The sequence below is a fragment of the Grus americana genome, chromosome 1 (assembly GCF_028858705.1).
Source record: "Grus americana isolate bGruAme1 chromosome 1, bGruAme1.mat, whole genome shotgun sequence".
Taxonomy (NCBI): domain Eukaryota; kingdom Metazoa; phylum Chordata; class Aves; order Gruiformes; family Gruidae; genus Grus; species Grus americana.
The window spans coordinates 216,471,449-216,496,947 of NC_072852.1; the positions used below are offsets into that span (position 1 = coordinate 216,471,449).

General features: G+C 38.8%; 1 protein-coding gene across 16 annotated transcripts in view; it reads right to left on the minus strand.

Annotated features, from left to right (window-relative positions):
* Positions 1 to 25,499, minus strand: part of EMSY (EMSY transcriptional repressor, BRCA2 interacting) — a 42,225-nt gene that overhangs the window by 1,643 nt on the left and 15,083 nt on the right. For 4 of the 16 annotated variants that reach the window (XM_054833714.1, XM_054833657.1, XM_054833721.1 and 1 more), the window contains 13 exons: positions 21,115 to 21,391; positions 18,874 to 19,161; positions 16,621 to 16,770; positions 14,941 to 15,114; positions 12,702 to 12,838; positions 10,974 to 11,147; positions 9,856 to 10,054; positions 8,949 to 9,113; positions 8,525 to 8,683; positions 6,707 to 6,766; positions 5,511 to 5,665; positions 2,740 to 3,303; positions 1,342 to 1,854 (listed from right to left, as the gene is read on the minus strand). In XM_054833714.1, coding sequence (XP_054689689.1) covers positions 1,342 to 1,854; positions 2,740 to 3,303; positions 5,511 to 5,665; positions 6,707 to 6,766; positions 8,525 to 8,683; positions 8,949 to 9,113; positions 9,856 to 10,054; positions 10,974 to 11,147; positions 12,702 to 12,838; positions 14,941 to 15,114; positions 16,621 to 16,770; positions 18,874 to 19,161; positions 21,115 to 21,391 — 3,015 coding nt within the window. Of the gene's footprint in view, positions 1 to 1,341; positions 2,170 to 2,649; positions 3,304 to 5,510; positions 5,666 to 6,706; positions 6,767 to 8,524; positions 8,684 to 8,948; positions 9,114 to 9,855; positions 10,055 to 10,973; positions 11,148 to 12,701; positions 12,839 to 14,940; positions 15,115 to 16,620; positions 16,771 to 18,873; positions 19,162 to 21,114; positions 21,392 to 25,499 lie in introns of those variants that run through there. The other 12 variants (XM_054833728.1, XM_054833688.1, XM_054833747.1 and 9 more) reach the window with 10 other exon arrangements.

A 25,499-nucleotide genomic window follows, 5' to 3' on the forward strand; every position in this document is an offset into this window, starting at 1 on the left:
TGCTCTTAAGGAACTGATCTTGGCCTTGGATCTTCACTAAAGTCTGTGACAGCATAACAAACAGCTGAACCACCAATGCCCACCCATCCATCGTTCCTCAAACACAGAGAGAATACTTTCTTCGGCCTTATCTTTTCCTTCTCTTTTTCAGACAAGACATTCAGATAGGACTAGCTATACCTTTTGTATACAACACAAGCTCCGGCCCAGCTCAGAGCTGCAGCAGCATAAAGGGTGAGGAAACATAACGGATCTAAGCTATTTATTTCTGCTTATATTTTCATAGGTTCTAGAAACTAAATCTACAACTTTATACAGCTGAAATTCTGGGCAGTATTTTACTTTTGAAACAGCTCATAGCACGCCACAATGATAAATAATACAGATTCGCAAAATATACAGATTTGAAGTAAAACAGAAATCTACCTTTGTCTATTTAGGGAAATGAGAACTAAAAACAAATACAAAAATGATGATTTCTACAAAAGCGAAGTTAGCTGCAATGAAGATTTTACAAAGTAGCATGAAAAATTTGAAAAACTCTGTACACGAATTATTTCCCACATCAGAAGCATTTTCACTGTAACACCAATGAGATACACAATAAAACCATTTTAATCCACACTGTCATTTGTGTGAACATATACCATGCCAACGTGCCTACAAAGATTCATATTATACCACTATGAGTCCTCGGATGACTTAAATACCTCCTCAGTTGACATTATGACCATGTATTACATCATCAAACATCATATTTAAGACAGGAGAACCAATGGAAATCTCAATCATCAGTTAGGCAATGACTCAAAGCATTTCGGCTAAAGATCAATAGCCATTTTATCTCAGAAGTGGCGAGACTGGCTATAAATGAAGTCAACAAGCTTTCTTCTGAATCCAGACCTTATTTGCTGAACTTTCCCAGTAAGTAGAACCCCACTACACTTTTTCCGCTAATTTTACACTCAGAGGTAACATTAATAGATACTACAAAAATTCTAGATCATGGTTCCATAGTAAGTGTTGAAAGTCACATTCTTAAGCATTTTAAATAAGTGTACTTTGTAAAATTAGATGAGCTTGGATTGTTTTCTTAACAGAAAAAGAAAGGAATACACTGAGGACACCGTGAATGATACAGTGCTAGAGAAATTCGAGCTCAATTTAAGAAGAATTACACACTTTGAAGTAGTAATCCATTACAAGCACAAGAGCAGAAAAAGAACCAAAAACTGTGGGAGGAAAACAAAAATACTCGAACATCGTTCAGTTGCTACCATCACATTAGACACGAGGTTGCTCTGCTCAACCTTTGCCTTATTTGCTCTGGTCTTCTCTTACCTGGATAACAATTTCTGATGAACTCTCTTCAGCTTTCTTTTGTGATATATTCTGAATGTGTATAAACTGGTTTGTTGTAGGCATTCCTTGTGCATCGAGTTTCCTCTCTGTTAAAGTAGGACCAACAGCAGGAGGACTTGAACTGGATTCTGTACATGTCTGTTGCTGGGGGATGGAAGTTGCCGTCATCCCTACTGCAGTCACCCTCGGCACCTGGGTACAAGGTGACGACTCTGTTTCGCTAGCGAGTTTACTAGTGGACATGGCCTTGTTTGGGGAATCCACTATTGGATGTTCTACGTTTGTATCAATCTGAGCTTCCACCATAGACACTCTCAAAATATCTGCTACTGCTGTCTTCACGGATGCCTGCATGGGAAATAGGCTGGTAACCGGCAGTGCCACTTTGGGCACAGAACTGCCACCTGCTACCTTTGAAACAGAAGGAGGCTGACGCCCCTCAAAAGTTATCTTTGTAACAGTGGATCCTTGCGTTATAATTGGATGCTGCACCTGAAAATCAAATTTTTGTTGTGCATGTTACAGCTACATTATTTTATTATTTTTTTTTATTGAAAATCTAATCAATATTTCCAAGGACAGTATGGCACAAATAACATACTTGCTATTAGGAAGACAGTTGAAACTCAGTGTTTTAACAAAGGAATTAGCAATGATATGGTAACAGTTAATTGAAGCCTGGGGAAAAGCAGCTTTTTAGGCTGCTAGATAAAGATTGTAGCAGTATAATACCACAGCAGCCTCGTTTTCCTTTGGGATTTACATCCCCATGTGATGTTGTTAACCCTCTTGTTTTCACATGTATTCCTGAAAGGGCCAAAAAAAAGAGAAAAAATTGTACTGTTCTGGAGTTAGTTAAAATACTTTGTTTTTTTTCTTTTTTCTCTACATTCCTCAGTCTTTACATTTTCCCCTCCCCAGGAAAATCAAATCACTCCTGCACATGAAAACCATATAACTTCAGGAAGATGTAAACTACAAAGGAAGACGTACAATGGAGAGCCTTAGGAGACTGCAGTGTATTTATCTTTATTTCCACAGAAATAAAAAGTGCTACGGGAACGGAAATTAATAACGTGTCATATCTAAAAATTAAAAGAAAATAATTAGGGACAAATTCCATGCACCAGTGGTGGCAGAAATTCATAAAACTGTCCAACAAAACACGTTTGTGAGCTCTATGGATTATTTTTCCCCTATAACATGTGCTTCTCTCTCCTAGTGTCAACCTTCTGATGGGGTAATTAATACCAGCGGAATGAGGAGTTCTCTCTTGCCAGGACAAAACACTGCTACAGCGACAGGGTTGGTGTTTTGATTTTTTTTTTTTTCCTTGAACAGCGACGTGTATTTTGCATGCTATCAATATTCCGTTACCTGGCTTGCTGGCTGTTTCTCTGAAGAGGCAGGTAGCTGCATTTGACTCTGGGGGGGTTGGGGTTGCACGTAGATTTTTTGTGCCGTTGGTGCCTGTTGCAGTTTGGGCAGCTGCTGCGTGGTTTTTACTGCAAGCACCTGTACTACAGTTTGCTGTGGCTGTGCCACTAAGGTAGGGAGTTGCCTTTCTTTGGCCATCATGTGGTGGGGGGGGTGCTGTGCATCTGGTTTGGTCTGTGCTTGCTCTTGCTGCAGGGGGGTTAGCTTTTGATGCCTTATAGAAAGCTGGGGCATTTGTGGGAGTTTGTGCTGGATTTGATCGGCCTGCAGGTGGATTGTCTGCTTCTGCTTAGTCTGGAAACACTGCAGAGTTTTCACTTGCAGTTGAGTCTGTTCCAGCTGTGGCTGACTCAGTTTTTGCTGTTTTTGTGCCTGTGATTGTGTCAGGGCAGATCTGTAAAACAGGCCAGTCTGAGGATCTAAGGTGTCCATCTCTTCCACTTCTCCTTCCTCAGTTCCAAGTTGTTCACTGTGTTTGGTAAATGCAGTGTGACTGCTTAAGGCCTTAATAAGAAGAAGTTAGAGCAAGTTAGTAAAGAGAAATATAAATTGTAAGAATGCACAATCTAAAAATATTTTTTAATGTTTCAACTGGACTACTTTAAGTTATTTTACCATTACAGAATCCCAACTCATGTATAAAGATACCCTTACATGGAGATTCCACATTATGTAAGCAATCAATAGCTATTTTTATCATGTTAAAATGATAAAATGTCTCTATATGACACTAACTGCATAACAAATCCTCAGTGAAGATTACATAGCCCTCGTGTGTGTCAGACTAAGGTTGAAAGCCCCTAAGGTTGCATGGCTATTGGATGTGAAGCAGCAAAGATTATCAGGTGGTTGAACCAGTAGGTCCTCAATAAAGCCAGGGCCTCTCTGCACAATAAATTCTCATTCTGCCTCCTGAGAGCCTAGTCATCATCCCCATGATTTCTTCGACGGCTCCCCATATACCCAGAGTCTAACCTATTTGAGTAGAGATCCTTTTCTCCTTCCTTCCTCAAAATTTTATTGCAATTTTTCTTGCGTATTGCAAAAACATTGTTTGATTTTCTTTTGGAAATTGAGGTAGGAAGAGATCTACACTACTATGCTTTGTATACCATGGTATAAACGTATTAATAAATGCCCTTAGCAAGATGAAGCAGCCTACTCAAACACCTGTGAAAACACACTCTCTGCAGTAGGTTTATAACCATAACACAATACTGCCCTGGTCCACAAGTGAAGTTCTGGAAGTTAAAGCACTGCAGAGTTGAGCAGGTATTGAACAAAGGCAGTGGAGTGTCTCCAGTAAGATTTCACCACAAGCTACACTGTTTGTTTGAAGTGCTTGGGATCCTTGTGGTACTCGTCTAAATATGATCTTACTTTTTGATTCTATGACACCAAGTTGGGCAGGAGTGTTGATCTGCTGGAGGGCAGGAAGGCTTCTACAGAGGGATCTGGACAGGCTGGATTGATGGGCCAAAGCCAACTGTATGAGTTTCAACAAGGCTCAGTGCCGGGTCCTGCACTTGGGTCATAACAACCCCAGGCAACGCTACAGGCTTGGGGCAGAGTGGCTGGAAAGCTGCCCGGTGGAAAAGGACCTGGGGGTGGTGGTCGGCACCTGGCTGAGTATGAGCCGGCAGTGTGCCCAGGTGGCCAAGAAGGCCAACAGCATCCTGGCTTGGATCAGCAATGGTGTGGCCAGCAGGACCAGGGCAGCGATCGTCCCCCTGTACTGGGCCCTGGTGAGGCTGCACCTCGAGTGCTGGGTTCAGTTTTGGGCCCCTCACTCCAAGAAGGACATTGAGGTGCTGGAGCGTGTCCAGAGAAGGACAACAGAGTGGGGAAGGGTCTGGAGCACAAGTCTGATGAGAAGTGGCTGAGGGAACTGGGGGTGTTGAGCCTGGAGAAGAGGAGGCTGAGGGGAGACCTGATCACTCTCTACAACTCCCTGAAAGGAGGCTGTAGCCAGGTGGGGGTCGGTCTCTTCTCCCAAGTAAGAAGCGATAGGACAAGAGGAAACGGCCTCAAGTTGTGCCAGGGGAGGTTTAGGTTGGAGATCAGGAAATATTTCTTCACCGCAAGGGTTGTCAGTCACTGGAACAGGCTGCCCAGGGAAGTGGTGGAGTCCCCATCCCTGGAGGGATTTAAAAGCCGTGTAGCCATGCTGCTCAGGGACGTGGTTTAATGGTGGCCTTGGCAGTGCTCAGTCAACGGTTGGACTTGGTGATCTTCAAGGTCTTTTCCAATCACAACAATTTTGTGATTCTGTGATTCAGAGAAGTTTGCCTATTCACAAACTAAAGCCCTCCAATGAAAAAGATGTGTGTTCTGTGTACTGACCAGATTTTGCTTCATCCCTCTTCCCCCTACACTTAACACCAACATAATATAAAGAGCCTAGGCCCTTGCAGTACAACGTACAGAAAAAAGCAGCTTGTTGCTTTTGAAGAGATGACATACAGACAGCAAGAACTCCCCTAGAAAGCACTCTTTACCACAGTGGCTGTTAACACCTGTTAGTTAATAGTCTCAAGTAATCTCATTAATTGCTTCTCTCTTATCCCACCACCCTCACCATCAAAACAGGCAAAAAACCCAGTTATTAATTTGCTTTTACGCTTAGCATTTTCAGTGGCAGCAACATGACATTTTCATTCAGAACAAGCCTATATAATTCATGTAACGGCTAGGAAAAGAAAGGGTACAACCTGCTGCATGATATGGGTAATTGCGCCTGTGGAGGATGCGGGGATAGATTTCACCACAACAGAAGTCTGCGTTGCTGTCTGCGACTGAGCCACGTGCTGCAGGAGAGTCCTCTGGGGCTGGGATGACTGCTGGTGGGGCTGGGACCGATGGCTGACTGAAAGTAAAGAGGTCAGTGGCACTTCTCCAGAACTAACTGCAGTAACTTCAACTATTCGCTTTGCATTTAAGCTTCAACTGAAAGCATATATGAGTGAAATAAAGATCCGAGTATGCAAAACATCTTTTACTGTATGCTAGCTTCAACCTTAAAGTGTAGATCTATAATGAAAAGCCTCTTAAAGTAGCAACTCGAGGGTTTTGGTTTTGTCTCTGTTTCCTAAGTAATCACGCTCAGGACAAACCTCCCCTGGCCTACCTCTCCCAACATAACAACTTTGCAAGCAGATTTCCAGCTTGGTTCCTTGTACAGCACCAGCATAACACCGTACAGCACAAGTGATTCTGTGGTTTTTACACCAATAAAAGCACCTGCACAATTGACTGCAATTAAGAACAGCAAGCCTTGCTCACTGAATTTCTACCACTAATAAACTGCAAGAAATACTCTCCAGAGCATAGGCTAAATTTGACAGATTAGCGACTGGAAAATGTTTGGGTATTATGAAAGCAAGTGATGTTGATCAGAAGTCACAGACCAAAAAACTGAGGCCTTGTCATGGGTCTACGTCACTTTTTAGAACAGACCCAGCATGAGTTATGGAGCTAAGGTGATGGCTCTGTAATTAAATAGTGGATTGACAGAGAAATGATCTTCTGCTGAGGGAAAAACCACCACAAACCATTCTATATTGCAGTCACTGATAAGACACGAATCCAAATTACTTTATGCCTCTCCACACTAAGATGTAAATATTTGCTTAACTTCTTAGTTACAAAATAATTAATAACTGAAGGAGAACAAGCAAAGTTTAAATTCAGTTGTAACATAAATTAAAGTTAAAAACTTTCCAGAGACCTTCCTGAAAGTTAAAAGAAAGGTCACATTTTGAATTAATATGATAATTTTACTTTCCCACTCCAAGAAAGGAGTTGGGTTATATCAATACCGGCCTGCATGCTGTGCCAAATCCGTCGTGGATATCCCCCAACAGTTCCTGCACAATGGAAAACTTCGTTTAAAAATAAAGTTTCTAACCTATATGGTTGTGTAGATATTCTTCCGAATGTGAACCAATACAGTGTTGTCTTCCTGAGTCTGCAGACAGACAAAAAATGGTGACACGAAGATGTGTGAACTGCTCCCTTCATCTCACAAGGAGGCACACGCTGAATCCCAGCTCCCATATAGATTAAAGTGTGCCTAATCCTTTGGTCTAGGCGCATGCAGGAGATTTCACAATGGATTACAGACTGTTTACTATCTTACTACAGATTTTTTAGCAGAAAATATAGCTACGTGGATTACTGATGAATCCTGAGAAGCACAAATTAAAACAAAAACTCAATTACCTGCATTCCCTAGCAGTGTTCTCAGAAACTAGGGGAAGGGACAATAATTTAAGAGCAAAGTAACCAGTTTTGTGCTGTAGCAGAAACTGCTGCTAGTCAACCCACAGCAGCCTGCATTTCTCTGGTAGATTCCTGTATATCAACTGAAGGTTTATAAAAACCCCAGTATTTCAAATAGTAATCATAGCTCAAAGAAATTTTCGACTTTTGTACTTTGCATGGCTTCTAAGCTGCAGAAAAGGACTTAAGTCTACCAAGATAGCGACTGTAAATTCCCGTCCTCCCTGCAAAGGGCTCTATTTTACATCAACTTTTACAGCAAGACCCAGCAAAAACTGGAACTTTGAATAGAAGCTCAATGCACAGTATCTGTGTCAGTGAAGATCAGTTTAACACTATTTATTGTACTTTTGAGTTTGTTTCAAAAAAAGATCCAAGGGAGCATAACTCAAACATTCAAAATTGAAGCCAGATACAGTAAGTGTTATTTAAAAGAGTAACAATAACATCCCACCCAGCTCTAATTTCACACAACTTAAATTTAGGCCATACAAGGGATGGAAGCAAGGGGAGGAGGTACAGAGCAGGCAAATGAAAAATGAAAATATCAGATTAAACATTTAACACTAAAAACACTTGAGTTACAGACATGTACTTATACAATTTAATACAATTAAGTTTTACTCCTCTTTTCCAATGTGGGTTTTCAACACACTTTTGCTTTCATTTTCCAAGTAAAGTAGAGAGACCAATAATGGGGACTTGAGAAATTAAAACAGAAAACAGCTAATTCGATCCTCTCATATATATATGGGAAGTGGCTCACACCTAGTGTTCTGGGGTCATAGGGAGCATCAGAGAGACAAGGGAGTCAAGAACTTACACAAAACAGACAACCAGAGAGGAGGAATCAAGAGTTTAAAAACTTAGAGCTGAATCCCAACTGTAATATCAATTTGAATAATTTACTTGTTTAAAAAGCACAAATTTATCAGTTCAAAGCCTCGGGAATGAAGAAACTGGGGACTACATTAGCATGCTAAATGCACACCTGGCTTAAAAACTCAGTCCTGGTAAGAAAGTAACATTTTGCAAATATGGGTTAAACTAACTCAAAGTCTAACTCCTCTTGATATGCACAAAAAATAGTATACAGTTCCTGTAACTTCATTTTCTACTTTTTCCTTACTACACATTTTCCTTAAAGACAAGTGGGACAGCCTGTCCTCTCTATCAGATCAGGGAACAGAAAATCTGTTCAACTAAGATGCCCTGAAGAAACAACCCCTTGTTTCAGTTAGAAATATTCTCCGCTACACCCCAGAAAAGCAGATGCAACCTCCGCCCCCTGCACAGGGTCTCAAGAGTGGAAGAAAAGACTCATTTCCTCTACAACAAATTACAGTGAAAACATAAAAACAAAACCCATTGTGTAAGAAAACTCCAAAATTATGTCCCCAGACTTCAACTGCAAACCTACCATCATATTACCTTAGTCACTTACCAGTTGTAATATATTCAGCAACTAATTCCGACTCTACTACAGCAATTGAAGGACTTTCTGGAGAATGCCTCTTCTCTTGGGTCATCTGGATTGGGACAGCCATTTGGCTCAAGTCAATGGTAGGCTGCCTTGGCTTTGATTCTAACTTTTCCTTCACTGCTTTAGAAGAAAAGAAAGACATAAAATAAACCTCCAATATATAAACCTCCATAATAAAATAAACCTCCAATATAAATGCAAAAGTTTAATTAAATAGATAGTGAGCATTTTCTAACAGATGCAAACAAACCATTACAGGATAAGAAGAAAGGAATCAAGCTGATTCCAGATACGCGTTTTTCAATTACAAAACTTATTAGAAACTGCTGTTTAAGCAAGCAACAGCCTTTGAAGTTATCCTAAACAACTGCATATGTTTTCATACCTGTTGTCTGCTGAAGTTCCAGCAAAGCTTTTATCGTGGAAGTAGCTGACTGAGATTCATTGGATACATCCTGGTAAATTATTGTAGGGCTTGTGTCCACAGCAATTTCATGTTCTGACCAATCTTGACTTCTCGAAGCTATCACATGGACTACAGGCTGAGAATCTGTTTGCAAAAGAACGAAGGCACATCAAGTCATGATAGAACCATTTTGGGTTGGAGGTCTCTTGTCCAACTTCTTGCTTTAAAGGAGGGCTACAGTTCAAAAGTTAGACCAGGTTACTCATTATCCATTAGCATTTTGAACACTGCCAAGGATGCATACACTCATTCTGCAACACTTCAGTTTTTATCACAATTGACTCTTGAAGTAAAACACTGTTGATGCAGCAAAAAAAAGATCCTATATCTTGGCTGTTTGTAAAAGCTTTGGTTCAAACAATCAAAGTTCAGCAGGTTTCTTTGTATGTTGTATTTACTTGGATGGAACCAAAATTTATGTTGGTCACATGACAACTTTCAGTCATGCAGTGGAGAGATGCTTCAATACACTCAGGAAAGAGGGTGGTGGAGCACAGGCTGCCAAAAAAAGCCCAAAACCTGCTGCACCTACCTACCTGCCTACCTCTGGCAGGCTCTCCAAAAAGAGGGAACAGGCTGCAGGCTACAAGCATTGTAACAGCAAGTCAGAGCCCAGCAAGAAACCATTATCTCCACTTTTCATATAGGAAATGGAGGCATAGAGTAAATGGCTCATAAAAGTTACATAAAGCTGTAAGGGAAGCGAACAATGACACTCACTCCTAACAAATTGGGTGAAAACCTGTGCTAAAACAGTGAGTTATATGAAACTAGCTAGCATACTTGGGGACAGTCCATTTGTATTTCGTGCGACATGAATACACACCTTGGGAGCTCTGGGAGGACTCTGTAGAAGAAGAGCTGCTATCGGTGTAGGTTTGTGGTTCTTCTTTCACCTCTGGGAGAGACGAGTTTCCTGTCTCTGCTACTCTTGATGCCTGCTGTAACGTTTCAGTCACCAACTGCCTAGTTTGTTCACTCACAACTGTTGCTTGAAATGTCACTGGCTTTGGTTTTATGAGAACCTAATTAGAAAGACAAACTTTGTGTGTAGTAAGAGCACTCAAGAAAACAGATTTGAGCAATCAGAATACCGGGTGCCACTCAAATAGATCAATGTACAAGACCTATGTAATATTCATAATTTACTAAAAAAGTCTACCTGTAAATTCAGCAGCTCTGATTATTAAACGACAAAGCCCAAGTAAATGACAATGCACAAGAACGTACCTCTCACTCGGTGATTTGGAGTACTTAACACAATAAACCACTGAACAGTCATTTTTTAGGGCTGGATGCAACTATGGTGTGACAAGAAAAAGCTACGCAAGTGAGCTGGAACATGCATTGCGCTGTAAGGACAAGCATCGCTCTTCCACAGCCCACAATTAATACAGTCTTGAACAATCAAGACATGCAAAACATTTTATCTGATAAAAGTTCAGTTCTTTTAAATACCAAGTGCAACCAGAGAAAAAGCTAAAACTGAAAGCACCCAGAAATAAGCCAGATTCTCTGTATACAGCCCCACCAACTGCACAAGGTTGCAGGGACAACCTGAGCATACACTAACCAGAAAATAACTTCAATAAAACCTCAGATTTGATGGATGACCTACGTCCAGACTCTGCGTCTTTGTTTCTCATGATGTAGCCATTAGCTGTAAGACTTAAAAAGGCATCTAGAGCCATGACCAGACAGTTTCAGCTATGTAGAAGGCTTGGTAAATCCTTTTGGTTTGCTCTAGGCCTCCAGGAACAACTAACAAATGCAAATGCTGTGCTCAAGAAATCAGAATCAAGGCCACCTCATTACACCCCTAAGTATTATTCCCCACAGACAAATATTAATCCTGCAACAAATGTGGCAACACAGTGAAAGATTATTTACTTTCCATTAAAATTCAGGAGTACATTTTAAGACAGAAATGGGTCCTCACTGTACCTGCGTTTTCCCTTGCTGACCATAAACAATTTTAGTCGGGATGATTTTGGTGGCTGGCTGGACCGTGGACCCTATTCCTTTTGGCTGTGTAACAATCATTTTTGTGATGGGTCTTGTGGCAGTGATGATAGCAGGTTTTGCTCCTGCTGGCACTGCCTGAATAGTTTTCTCCCCCTGTAGAGAAGTCAAAGTTTACAAGTTAACTTAGTGAAATTCTTCAGAGAGACCCACTTATCTTAAAAAAATACACAGTTATAGGTGAGAGCGTGTACCATGAAATCAACCTGCTCCTGCTGCAACTAGACTTATTTGGTACAAAAAACATTCAAGGACCAAAACCAAAAACCCCTATGGCTTTGAATGGAAAAGCTACCAAAATTCCCTTCTGCATTACCTTTTGAACAGCTCTGAAGGGATGAACAAAAAGGAGTAACTAAAAGACACTGACAAGTTCTCTGAAGTTGCTTCAAGGAATTCACATAAGGTGGATCTCTCCTCAAATCCTTCGTAAATGTTTTTTTAAAAATCGCTTATTTCTATTAACACTAATTTTGGCATCTAAAAAATTTGAACTGAGATTCTAAAATGAAATTATTTAAATATGGATCTTTGTATTATCCTCATGATCAGCACATTAATTACGTATGGACTTTTCCCTTTTTAAATAAAGGTTCACTTAAAAAAATGCAGATTCACAGCTGTTTCACAGGAAACATTTCACTTTGGAATAGTGCTGATTTATGACTAGACTCCAGATAGCTTAAGAAGAGCAAAGACATTGAGCATGTGTTGGTTTTTTTTTTAGCTCTGCACAGTAACAAACCAGATGAGGAACAGTATTAGTTGCCAGTTCTCCCAGTATTCCTACCAATTCCCATCAAGTAGCTGGAAATCCCAAGAACCATACTTGTCTTGGAAATATCATCACATTCTGGTGGTTCCTACTGTGTAACATCATGAGATTTCCACTTGTGTGAAAATACAGCTGTAAGTTTTGCAAACTAGGAAAGTTCAAAGTCTTTAAAAAAAAATCCTAAAAATTTTAAAAAAGAACAATCCTCCCTACTCAGCTCTGCTACTCAAATACATTTTTAAAGATTACATGATTAACACATTAAATCTCACAGTTCTATCCAGGAACATAAAGCACGTTCATAGTATTTATTTACTAGCACTTACAAGTAAATCAAGTTGAAGCCAGAAACTTGATTTTGTTCTTAGCACACATCAGGTTATCCAAAAAATAATTCAACACCATACAATACTCAGGTACAGGATGTTACGGTGCTACACACCACATAAATTTAAAGGTGGTGCCCTTACTGTGAAGGGACAGTTTCTTTCTGCCCTTTACATCCAAAAGATAAATGGTTGGAGATGCAAGTTTGTAACAAAGGACTCTGGTTCTCACTAGAGCAGAAACAGGGCGAGAGTCTAGTAATTTTCTTCCACTTAATCCTTCACGATTACAAATCATTAACCATGGAAAAAAGGTAAGCTCAAAAGTTTTTATTTTCCTTTGAGGACATTCCCAGCTTGCTTTAAGCATCTTTCATATCCTGCAAAATATACTTGCTTTTCAAACATCCCTGACGTTAAGGCATGCTGTATCTGTTAAGGAGCTGATGCACAGTTTGCTTTTTAATAGGGATTTTAGCAGAATGAATGCAGCAGCCACCACACAGCCTGACACTTGGCTATCGATCTGAGACTTGAACTTTTACTTACGCCAGCATTCAACAGCGTTGTGACAACATTTTTGCCTGGAAGCCCTTGAATTGTAGTTCCTTTTCCAGTAGTCTTTTGCACAACAATCACATTGGGTTTGGATGTCATTGGAATTGTAGTGATTTTGGTTGTAGTTCCTAAATTGTTGTGGGAAAAGAAATAATGTGCAGTTTAATCACATGTACCTTTCCTTCCACTGTACAAGTTGGTGAGCTATATAGGAATCACTGCATTTAAATATGACAGCACTACAACAAAAAACAAAAAAAAAAGGGCAGCATCTGGAATGGGAATTTATGTCACCCAACTCAAAATATAAAGATTAGATTCCTGCTCAACAAATCTTTCACCTACAGTAAAAACAGGCATGCCCAGGACAGAGTAATTTATTCTGTATCAGGACAGTCAGCCCCTTCTCACAAATTATGGAGCTAATACAGCTTTCTCAGGCTAACATGTCTAACTTTTCAAAGGCTAAAATTAGCGGGGGGGGAATAAGGACACCACTAATACTCAAGGTCCTATTTGCACTGACAAATATTCTTCTACAGATAACTTCTGTAGAAGAAACTACATACCAAGAATGTATCTCCGGTCAAGAGAAATAGCCAGCTCTCTCTCTGGCCCTGAACTGTTGTAATACAAGTGAGCAGTAGTGGATTGAAAGAAGGAAAAAAGAAAAAAATATGCTATTGTTTTACAATCAGTTCTTAAAAGTTGAGAAGGGTGGGGTTTTTTGTTCTTTCTTTGAAGAGCTCTGTTGGCTATTTCTGTTCCTCTCCCAGTATTTAATTAATTCCATTCCCTGTATCAGGTTTTTATTTACCTGCAGTGACAGGTAATTCTGGTCAGCCCTCTACAGTCTACAAGAGTAGATACACTGATACGTAAGTTATCAGTGTTATCAGACTGCCACTTCACTATCTACTCAGACAGCTTTTTACCAACACTTTCCGCTTTCTCCTTGAAGAAAGTACCACTGTCACAGCAGAGCTGCAAGCCCAAGGGTTCATCTCACTACCTTCGACCCATTAGTCATGCCTGTAGATACTTCATTCCATATTTCAAATTAGTAATTCTACTAATTCTGGGAAAGGGAAGACATACTGAGACAAGATCATGATTTACTTAATTCTAGTGACTTCAGAGGCATCTAAAGACTATTCCCTTAGGAGAAAAAAAACACAACAAAACTACCCAACCAAAAAAACCCCAACCCCCAAAACACCCCACCACAAAATAACAACAAAAGCAGCAGGTGTCCTTTCCAAACTTGGGTTGTTTCAGGTTATTGTCCTTATCAGGACCAGTCAAGGGTTTCCCTGCATTAGCTGGTGCTCAGAGAGTACTACTTGCATTTGTGTATAAATCTTAACAACTCATCATACCCACAACAGGCTAAAAAAGTTACTTGTTCCCAAAGATGCTACTGAATATCATTTTGTAGAAATCAGCCCTAAATATCATTTTGTAGAAATCAGGATCTGAAAAACTGAGGTACCTCTACCAGACCACACCCCAGAGCAGCTTTACTGGGTGGCTTGTGCAACACCTTGCAGTGACAGGAGCTGCCTGGTGCCACGTCAGGTCTTCACTAAGAGCCAACAACTTAAAAATACTATTAGACAGGATGAACAGACCCAGCAGATCTTGCTGTACGTAGCTAGGAAATGCAGCAGACCTTATCTGCATTAGCACTGTTAAAAGTCCAAAACAGATAATAAGAAATTGTGACTGGTGTGACTGTGCTTGATCCTGGTCCTAAAGAGACCCTATGTTGAGAGGCTGTACTGGCAGAGAGCATCAAGGCTGGTCAGCAGACGAACAAAGATAAGCAGCAGGGTCTGCGTGAGGCTGGGAGGAAAAACTTAAATTAGAACATGGGGTAAGGGAAAGACAGGCTGACACTGATAAAAGAAGAACAAGATAAGGTGGAGACTACACAGCTAAATTTAACATAGCAGTAGTTCTCCTCCCCTACATTTCTCTTTTCCTCCCAGGCTTCCCTAACATTAGATGTTTCTTCTTAAACACAAGAACTACTGCAATCTTTAAGAACACTTCCCTTCCATAACTTCTACCCCCTATTTTCTTCTTCATCCTCAGCTGTTTTTCTTCTGAATTAACTTCTCCAAATAAAGTTCCTAATAATTATTTGAGCATGTTACCCACAGAAAGCCCTGAACAATTAGAGCAAGTCTAAAGTTACTTCTGAAATAAGTCAAACTCGTATGCCTACCAGAAACAATATTACTGCTGATAATCTTCCCTCCCAGTGTAGCCAGTGATTTTGGTACTACGGTAATGATGCTACCACTTGTAGTTTTCACATAAGTAGCAGCTCCTGGAGTTCCAGCCATCCGAGCCCCTATAGAGGGGCTGACCGTTGGCCGCGTATATGTTGCTTGAGTTCCTGTTTTAACGAGAGAACAAGAAAAATTCACTGTTAGAACATGATCCTCTACTACTATTTCTGGAAAAATTTTTTTAAAAAGCTAGTTTAGAAGAAAAGCATTAGATTTTATTCGCAATTTTATTTACAATTCTCCTAGTACTTTTTAAACTGGTGGAGCAAAAGTCAAGTATATACCAAATTCAATCTAAGAGTTTTCTGAAGTATTTTACAAAGTGTTCCATGACTGACGTATTTTAATTCACGTCCTTGTGCCTAAGATTGTAATTTTCAATAGGTGTTTAGATTCTACCCTGCAAGTTTGCCACATGCTCCCTTAGATGCCCAGGAGTTCGGCATCTGGTAACACTACCAGAACAGATCCCTTCCTCTCTTGAAGGACACCTATACTCTCACTTCTCCTATATGACAAATTCTTTATAAATAACATCACCAAAGACTGGTCTAAATATCACTCTACAGGAAAAATATAATCTATAATGATAATGCAATTTTATAGATTTAGCATTTAGCAGTACAATAGAAAACTCCTGATATAAATACTGGTTTTTTCCTACCTACTCCTTCTCAGAATGGAAACAGAGCTGAGTCCAGAAAAGAAACTCGATCAAAATAATAACAGGAGTCAAAGGCTACATGAACATTGTAATTCCATTCTGCTCATACTGCTGCAGATAGCGCACTACAGACCGTAACTGCTTAAGATTACAGAGCAAAACAGTTTGTTATAACAAACAAGCCATGTGTTCAAATCTGAGAGAGCACAATAGAGGTTTTACCAATTAAATGAACTGCAAAACTGCTAGATTTTTTAAATGTACTTAAGAATGCTTGTGTGCAATACTTCAAAAGTTAAAAAAAGAATATTAACCATTAGTTTATGCTAATATTCTCAACCCATGCTCAAAATTCAGGAAGTAAGTTTTCTGAAAACTAGGATAAAGCTGCCTTTCAAGTTTTCCTCATGCAAGTTTACAATATGAACAGTCTGCATTATTTCTGCTATTTAATCAATAAGAAAACACAAATACAATTAGATCCCCAGAAAAAACACTGGGAGTTTAAAATTCAATTTACTGGCTTTTTTATAAATTCACTGCAGGACTATGAGCAAGTCACTTGTCTTTTAAAGTCCATATATGTAAAATAGGAATGACGCTGACCTATCTGCTTAACGTACCTAAAAAGTGAAATTAATGCAAATTGTCTAATATAAGGTGCTACAGAAGTGCAAAGTATAAGTTGCAAGAAAACTTCCTTTAAAATAAACCCAGTGGGGAAAGAGCAATCATATTTTTGTGTACCAATTCAAAAAGATCCTAAGAGGAATAAAAAAGCACTCAGTGCAAAAATCCTCATCTAGAAGAAATATCACCAGGATTATGAATGTGCTGTTGTGCTCACTGTTCATGAGAGAGAAGTGGGTTTTTTTACCCTAATAAACCATGTTTGATCGCCTGTATGTCTGGGTTTACCCTCCCTTCCCTTCTCAGAACCATAACTTACCAGTGGGAGTAGTGACCAGTTTAGTTGTCATGATAGTCCCATTACTGCTAACCACCATAATAGGTGAATTGCTACTGCTGGGCAAGGTCGCTGTAACTGGTTTGGGAAGGATTTTACTGGGCTGCACCTGTTGAGTGATTATTTTAACACCTAGGAAAGGAGAAAGGTCACTGTTAAAATACAGGCACGAAAAGTTACTTTCTGAAATGCTTTCTCAGACCAAGCCCCAGCAGGCAAAGAGCCTCACAAGGCTTCTATTCTGAGCCCATTATATTCTTGATCCTGAAAAGAATTTTTGTTTTTGTTTGGGCTGTTTCGGTTTTTTTCCTTGGTTTTTTTTTCCCATTTGTTTGTTATTTGCAAATAACAAGACAGTCATCATCTTTGCCTTTCATGTGCCTGTTACAACTCCTAGCTACTCCCACTGAGGCACGGGATTTCATTCCATCATTGATTTGTTGAAGTAATTTTTAACCTTTTCTGTTCCATGATTCAAAAAATAGAGCATTTCCCAGGAACCAACAGGTTACGACCAATACTGAATTGGTTCATATACAATGAACCATCTAAAAGTGAAATAGTTCTTCATCAACTTAGTCTGTAAATTCTGATGTGTCTTAATTCTCCTAGTTGAATTTCATCCTTCTGAAAAGTAAAAAAAAAAAAAACTTTCAGCACAAAAGAAGGAACTCTGGCTAGGGAAGGTTGCTTTAAGTAAACTGCTCTCTTTCCTCTTGATTTACTGGTTATCTTGAAGCCATAAAGGAATTGGGCTGAAACAAGCCCTGAGTAGAATCAGCAAGGACAAAGGCCAAGGACAGCTTAATACAGCAAGAATTCTGCTCCCTCTCTCTCAATTTGTGTAGTGGAATGGGACCTCTGCAAGATTCACTTGTCAGCTGCAAACCAGGAGATTCATGACATCTGTTCAGAACTACGTCCAGGATGTTTGCATCTTGTGTTCTGTTCCACGATGACGTAAACGTATTGCACTGTGATGGTCAAATGCCACAAAACACCCAGCCTGAATTAATCCCATCTAAATGTAGGCACTGATATTCGTACAAAATTATTTCTAGGTGAACAATTTTGTCTATTCAGGATGTGAAACATCCTCTAGAGATGTTTTCTTCTCTCTATGCTGGCTATAAAAGCAGTACAAATCAAGATAGCTCCAAACTTAAATAATGAAGTTAGGAAAGAGAAATCATCCAGACACAATACTGGATAAAAAGAAAAGTCTCTGTGAAAATTGACTTGCATCTTCCAGAAAGAATAGGTTATCAGATGCTATTTCAAAGAAACTTTAAAAAGCACGTTGAGCCTAAACCCATGGTAGAAGGCAAGGAGTGAGGCTCTTATTGATCAAATACGGCTCAGTGACTGGAGGATGGAGGCCTCATCTATCTTCATTAGTAGATATTTTTTTCTGAGGCAATGGTCTATAATCCCAAAGGAAGTTTATCAACGGACAGGAGTAGGGCTGTTTATTCTTTCATTCTACAGTCTATTTTAATTCTTTGATCTAAATAGTATGAATATAAAATAGTAATTTTACTGACATGATTAATATAAAATGTGGACATAAAAATACTTTGCACTTTTATAGCACTTCTTCCTTTAGAATTTGATAATTTCACAAGCATTACTTCTTACTACATCTCACAGAGATAAAAACTGTATTCTACAGTAAAGCCAAGATAGAAAGATTACACGACTTGCCCAAAGTCAACTGAATGAATCAATGTTACAAGAAGAATCCAGTCCAACTTCCAGTCTCAGATCTAATTGTATTTGTTTTGACAAGTACCTCAAAAGTAGGTTTTGATTTCTCTGCCCAAGAAAAGAATTAAAACATGGATTAACTTCTTTTTCCAGGTGATACAGTTGAACAGCTCTTGGTCTTCAGAAAACAGGTGTCTTCTAGGTTGCCAATCATGTTATATTTGAAGATACTTACATACCTTTCAATCTCTAAAGATAAAACATTTATTCCTAAAGCATGGTCTGTAATACCTCAACCAAACAAGAAGAGTCACAGAACTAAATTCTTCAATTATTGTTAGCTGAAAATATTAAGACATCCTTCACTATCTACTCACATCCAGGTTTCATGCCAAATCTTGTACTCAAGCAATTATGCCTTAATGATAGCTCCCCATGCACATTTTGGGACAGAATGCTGCCCTACTTTCTTGAGTTGTGGTTAGACCTCACCAATCAGCAATATGACCCAAGATTAACTCCAACTACCTGATTCCTGTTTGATCTGAATGGTGGGCTTGATGCCAGGTGGCAACTGAGATTGCTGTGGCTGCTGTTGTGCTACAGAAGACTGCACAAGCTGTTGTTGCTGCTGCTGCTGCTGTTGTTGCTGCTGCTGTTGCTGCTGTTGGGCCTGTTGTATTTGGTGCAGCTGCTGTTTGGGGGACTGCTGATGCTGTTTGGGAAACTGTGCTAAGATCTGAGTTGGACTTCCAACCAAACCTTTTGGGGAAGGTAGTCTGGTAGAGGCAACTTTAATAGCGGATGTAGACACACCTGTGAAAGAGTAAATGGGTTAGGATTGCAACACAACAGAAAAATACTACAATTTCTTAAATACTTTTGGATTTAAACTGTCTTTACTACTGAAAGATGCATAGATATACACAAGTAAAAAAAGGTCACACGTGGCAGAGGTGCTCTGTTCAGAGGCAAGGCAGCTTTACACAGATTTTCAATGTGGCAGCAGAACAGTAGCTAATGGAAAGACCACAATCCTGGTCTACCTCCTGCATCTTTTGTGGTACAAATAATTCATAAATATTTTCAAAGCCTGATCTTCAAGCTTCAAGAAAGCAAAATATTTATGGTGAAAATCATGACTACAAAAAGCTAGGATATGAGGATGACAAATATCAATGCATCAACATTAGAAGGGAGTACCTGTTAATGAGCACAGTGTTATTTTAAAAGAATGAATCAAGTAATGCAATGTAATTTAAAAAACTGTGGAACACATTTTTTTGTGCAGATAATATAATAAAGTTATTAAAACTGATTTGCATTAAGATGGAAAGACAAAGTTCCCAAATAAATCTTGATATTCATTTCTGTCATCCCCTTACATAGCTGTCACAATGTTTCCAGCAAAATTTTACTTCATCTATATTCTAAACCACACATTCGTAAGCACCAAAAAAGACAAACATACAGTCTAAGTCTTATGAATGCAGTTTTTAACCAAGTCCCAACTGCAGTGGAAAATAGAAAGAAAATCTCTCTTATTTCTCTACATTTACAGATGGCAGTGATAATGATAGAAATCGTAATAAGCTACAATTCTGGCAAACTAAATAGGCAACCCTTTTGTCACTGCATCATCTAAGACAGTTTCTCCATTTCCTTGGTCAGCTGTTTTCATTCACGAATTTAACTTTCTTCATAGCTGGAGTGATTATCAGTTTATGTCAAAATGTTTCACCAGCATCTTCTGCAGTGACACTGATAATCTTGGGGGGGGGGGGGGGGGGGGGGGTGGGAAGAGAGAGATATTCCACCTCATATTTTAGAATTATAGCTTCTTCCATGATCAAACTAAAAATCCACAGTTCAAACAAAATGAAATTCTGCTCTGTAAATCAGTATCTTCAGGATCTGATTAACAGAAGCAATATAGAAGGCAAAATACCTCCTCAGCCTTGATTTGGTTGCCCAACTTTTTGTTGAATGGAATAAGAATGGAAAATACGGACCAGGAGAATCTGCCATGTGACACTTTTCATTGTCAGGCAGAGTATTTTTCAAGTGCTGGTCATTGAGGCCCTTTCATTCATCCACAGCTTCCCTTCCAAATGGTTAGGTAGTGGCTGTGGAGATGAATCAGTAGAGCTAGCATAGTTGTAATTAGAAATCGGAAACCTAGGAATTTTAATCCAGGCCTACTCAAGTCTTAATTTTTAAGGACTTGAAAAACTGAGATGCTGATAAAATGTACATATAAAAAGGTATAGGCACTTATGTACCTTTCAGAATCATCATCAAGATTAGTTACCACAAGAAATATTCTAAAGACTGGGCATGTCAAGCGTAAGTTGTATTTATTTGATGTTAACTTTACATCTTTTTGTAAATCAAGCCTTAAGAGAAGCAATCATCTTCAAATATTGGAAGCATCCATTGCCCATGCATCAGATAGAGTTCTTAAAGCCTACCATTTTCAGGCTATTGTGTTTTAATGCTGCAAGTAAAATCTTTTCAAAATAAAAGCTGTCTCACCACATTCTCTTTAAAAGAGGATCTGCACATTAATTATTGAAGTAAAGAGTGAAAGAGTTCAACAAAAATTTTTGAGGAGTAGCTTGGATTAGTTTCATCAGTAGACCTCTTTCACATCTCCTGTGCTTTACCCGTCATTTATGTAAACATAAAGTGCATCTCCCCTATGTTATTCACAAAAAAATAAGTCTAATTCATCAGTGAGTTTTACCAAATAGAATGTTATTGCCATACCTTGTGCTACTGTCGACATAACCACTGATGGTGTAGATGATACTACAGCAGTCACAGCAATAGTATTCGCAGTACAGGAAGGAGTGGAACAGCTACTGCTGCTGCTGCTGCTACTGACCAAAGAGGACTGGGAAGCAGTTATAACCACCGGTTGCTTCTGAGTGGTTGAGGCAATGACTGACGTTGGGACAAGTTTCGTAACTGCTGCATAGTTGTGGGACTTTGAAAGGATGTTGGGTACAAAAGTTGAGCTTGGAGAGGTGGTTACTATTATCACCTGAAAGAAGAAAGAGAACAACAAGAAATTCATTTGTTCTTTGCATTTATTTAAAAGCATAAAGTTTCACTAATATATCTGCCTACATGTGTTTAATTTTAGGGATACATGTTTATTAAGACTGTTTAAGTGTCATATACACATTTGTTGGCAACAAAAAAATTCAATTAGTTTGAAGAAGTGGTGATAAACAGTTCCTTAAAATTAGGAGGGTGGGTTTTTTTGAGGAAAAAAATTACTATCTAATTACAGAAGAATTATCTCATGTATGAAGGCAAATAGACAGGAATGAACTGTTTGGCTTCGTTAAACTGGGCCAAGAAGCCTGAAGCCCATTTTAAATGGAACTGAAGGGATTTCAAGCAAGTTTTAAACACTATTTTCCCAAACCTTGCACATACATCAAGAAATGGCAATGACAGAATAGATGTATTTGCGTTTTTTTTCTTTTTAACAATTAACAAGCAGTTGCAGAGTCAGTAATGGGAAATATTTTTGATCCACAAGGCTATAAACAATATCTCATCAGTGAAAAATCTGGTTTAGGTTTAAAACAATTTCTGCTTTAATTAGTGCTCTCAGTAACAAGAAATTCTTTCTTATCTGTCCATTTGTCTAAAGACAATAAACATTACCCCTAGTGCAAGTTACAATTACAATGCCACAAATCTGATTTGACATAGAAAAAAACCCCTTAGAATTCATTACAACATTGGAAGAGGTCTGTTCTTATGCAACTGACCTAGAAAACTAAGCATTTCTTAAGTCTTGAATATCGGGACTGTTTAAATAAAGAGATTCCTGTCATTCTGCTCATCTGTATCTCCTTGTACTTACAAACACACAGTTAAAATAGAAACACACAGCACAGAAATACAACATATTATCAGTTTACCATGCAAAAACATTGAGAAGTTGTTTTAAAGATGTAATTGTCCCAATAAAAATTTGATTTATTAAAACCCTTGAAAATTAAAAGTTATTAATTATTTAACAAAAGCAGATAGAAAAAAAAGGACAGAAGGAGTAAAGAAAACCTGTGTCAGCTCAAACCAAAAGTCTCACACTACTACACAAGGACTACTGAAACGTTGCCTGATAAAGAAATAATATGATAATGGCACCAGAAGTAGACTTATGTGGCAGATCAAGCAGTAAGAGTTTTAGAATTTATAATTAACAAAAAAAAAAAAAGAAGAAAAAACCCAAAATATAACCACATGGATGGAATAAAAGCAGCCAATTTCACCACCATGGCTGCCTCTCCTTTCCCTGCCAGTGCTGCTTAGTGTTATGGTTCCCACTACTTAGCTGAGCCTTTAATATCTTGATCTGAGGAAAACCAAAACCTTACTACCTCCATGAGCTATAGTAGGTTGACCACAACTGACCAATGCCTGAAGGAAAGGTTTCCACATCTGCTGCTCAACCACTTTACTGCATTCTCCAGGGAGAACGTTTCCCCTGCGTCACTCTTATTTTTGCCTTCTGCCTAGCTTTGATTTAATCAAAACACCCTTCTGAAATTGCTCTCAGGCTATGACCAAACAGACGAGCTGAACACGACACAGCTTGATTCTGGTACAAAGCTTGCAGGTGAAGAGATCCTATGATGCGCCTCTGGAGTTTTATTCCATTTCTTAAATAGTCAACACCAGCAACGCTTCCCAAGTGTTCAAATGTTAGGGACAGATCCATTCCACCTAGGATAACTAATTTAGGAATACAATCAAAGGACAACTTGCAGTTAAAAAAGGCAGATTATTCACATTAAACCTCCTATATAATCCACAGTTCAACAGGGCAAGTTCAGCATCTCAACTAAGTAAGTACAGATATGAAGAAAGAATCTGGGCGTAATCACAATACCTGAACACTATTGCTCTTCATTCAAAGACAGAGATAAAAACATCAGTCTGAGATTATCACTTAATAACACTTTATTTAATCACTCAAGGAAAAAAAATCTTGTAAAGCAACAATGATTGCTGTCCTGTGACTAAGCAGGTTTGGGTCTTGTTCTGTTTCTTCTTTCAAAATTAACACAGCAGAACAAAGTTTAGTGATCTTCATGTATAAAGTATATCCAGAAAAGAGATTTTTTAGGTAAAAAAATAAAAGTATTAAAGCTTAAATCACAACAATTATACTTTTGAGATACTATTTTCTCACAAATTTTGACATGATGAAAGTAACCTCATCATGGGTACCAAAACTGCATCACATCTTTTACAGCAGAAAGATTGCCTGATTAAAAAAAAAATACTTTACAAAAAGGCAATTTGTTTGTTTTTGTTATTGATTTTAATTGTTCAGGTAAAAACTAATTCCTAACATACACTGAAATTAGTCCTGTCAGCTCTATTTTGAGAGACATCAAAACCTAGTCCCTGAAGAAATAAAGGCATTAACTGCCAGAAGCTCCACTAGCTAGATTCCTTCTGTGTCCTAGACAGAGGACTTTATAATAAGAGAATCCAGAAATTGGAGCTGTGACATTATTAGTTGTTACGACAAATCTTCCTCCAACCTACTAAAATGTCAAAACAATCAGAGAGCTGGCATGCAGAAACGGAGAATTTCATTCATATCCAACAACTTCACTCATATCCAACTGCACTTGTTTAAAATAGTACATTTCCAATTTGAGTCTAACAAGTCTGACATTTAAAACCACTAAAAGGCATTTCTCCCACCAAAATGATCCAGTTACGTATTTTGGCATATCTAAATCCATCAAAAGAGGGTAGTGTGACAAGTTCAGATACAAACACTACTGTGGCTCCCTAATGAAACAAGAGATGATTTTCCTACCATTGCAGATTAGTGAGAGAGAGAAACAATACTATGCAAAGCAAACCCTATAATTTCCATGCCAGACCAAGCAGATGCACAAGTGCAGAAAAGGCCCTATCAACAGTCCATTCTCTTCCTTTTGGAGATTTAAGACACTCCATCTTTAACTACTATGATATATAACACTCATACTTAATACAACACTATGGCGGTTTAAGGCAAAAAAATTCTTCCCGTACAAAAGATGAGCCTAACAAGAGCAACGGAATGGGTCCGTTAAGCCCTATCCTAGCTGTGGATTTGCTGCATTCAATGCAGGACATTTTATTTGATGGTTTATGCTCACTCACAGACTTCTATACGTGTCTCCAGGGATGAAATTTGATTGAGGACACTGTTAAAGAAGAGTGAATCAAATGAAAGCATCAAAGAGCTCTGAAATGGGAAGAGGCCAGAAAGCAAGTTGTTTATTGCACGCTACTTCAGTTAATCTTCCTTGGTTTTAAAGTTTCCAAAAATCAGGACATGGGAACTCTGCTAATGCAAATAAGAGTCATAAAACAATTAAGAAGACTAATAGAACAAATACTCTGTGAAGGTTTGAACTCAACAGTCAAACTCTCACAGTTGGTAAAAAATGCGTGTTAGTGGCCAGCCTACCATCAGTCTGTCAGTATCAAGGCCAAATTAATTCCACAGACACCTCCACCCCCCCCAAGTCTGCCTTAATTAATAACTGTACCAAGAATTAACTTGATCTGAGCCATTAATCTTTTTGTTAAAATCTTAAGAACAAAAGAGTAGACACATCTGAAATGCTTCCTAAAGCATGGGAAAATAGTCGTACCACAGATCAGGCACATAAAATCTGAGTCCAATACAAAATTTCGACACAGAAAACCTCTTCTACGCACTGCATTCTGGTGAAAGCTGGGCACAATCAGCTGAAATAACACAACTGATTTTGACCACTGTAACACTGTTATGTAGAATGATAAATGGCACACTGGTACTGAAAGGAAAATAAAGTCCCCCAGTCTTTGATCAGCTCCAAGAATAAGCTTTATAGCCCCCAAAAATAGTAGTCTCTAGACAAAAGGCTTAGCAAGGGAAAGCCCATGCCACCTCTCCTGGAATTCTACTACTGCAAAGAATAATTATAAATAAGGAAAATAGAAATAAGAAAGTTTACCTTTGACCAATAGTTGTTACCATCTGAAGGCTGTTCAGTGGCCTATGTGATCCAGTTCTCAGTGGACTAGTGTCCATATCACAAAACCCAACACCACAAATGGTACTAACTGGCAACCTT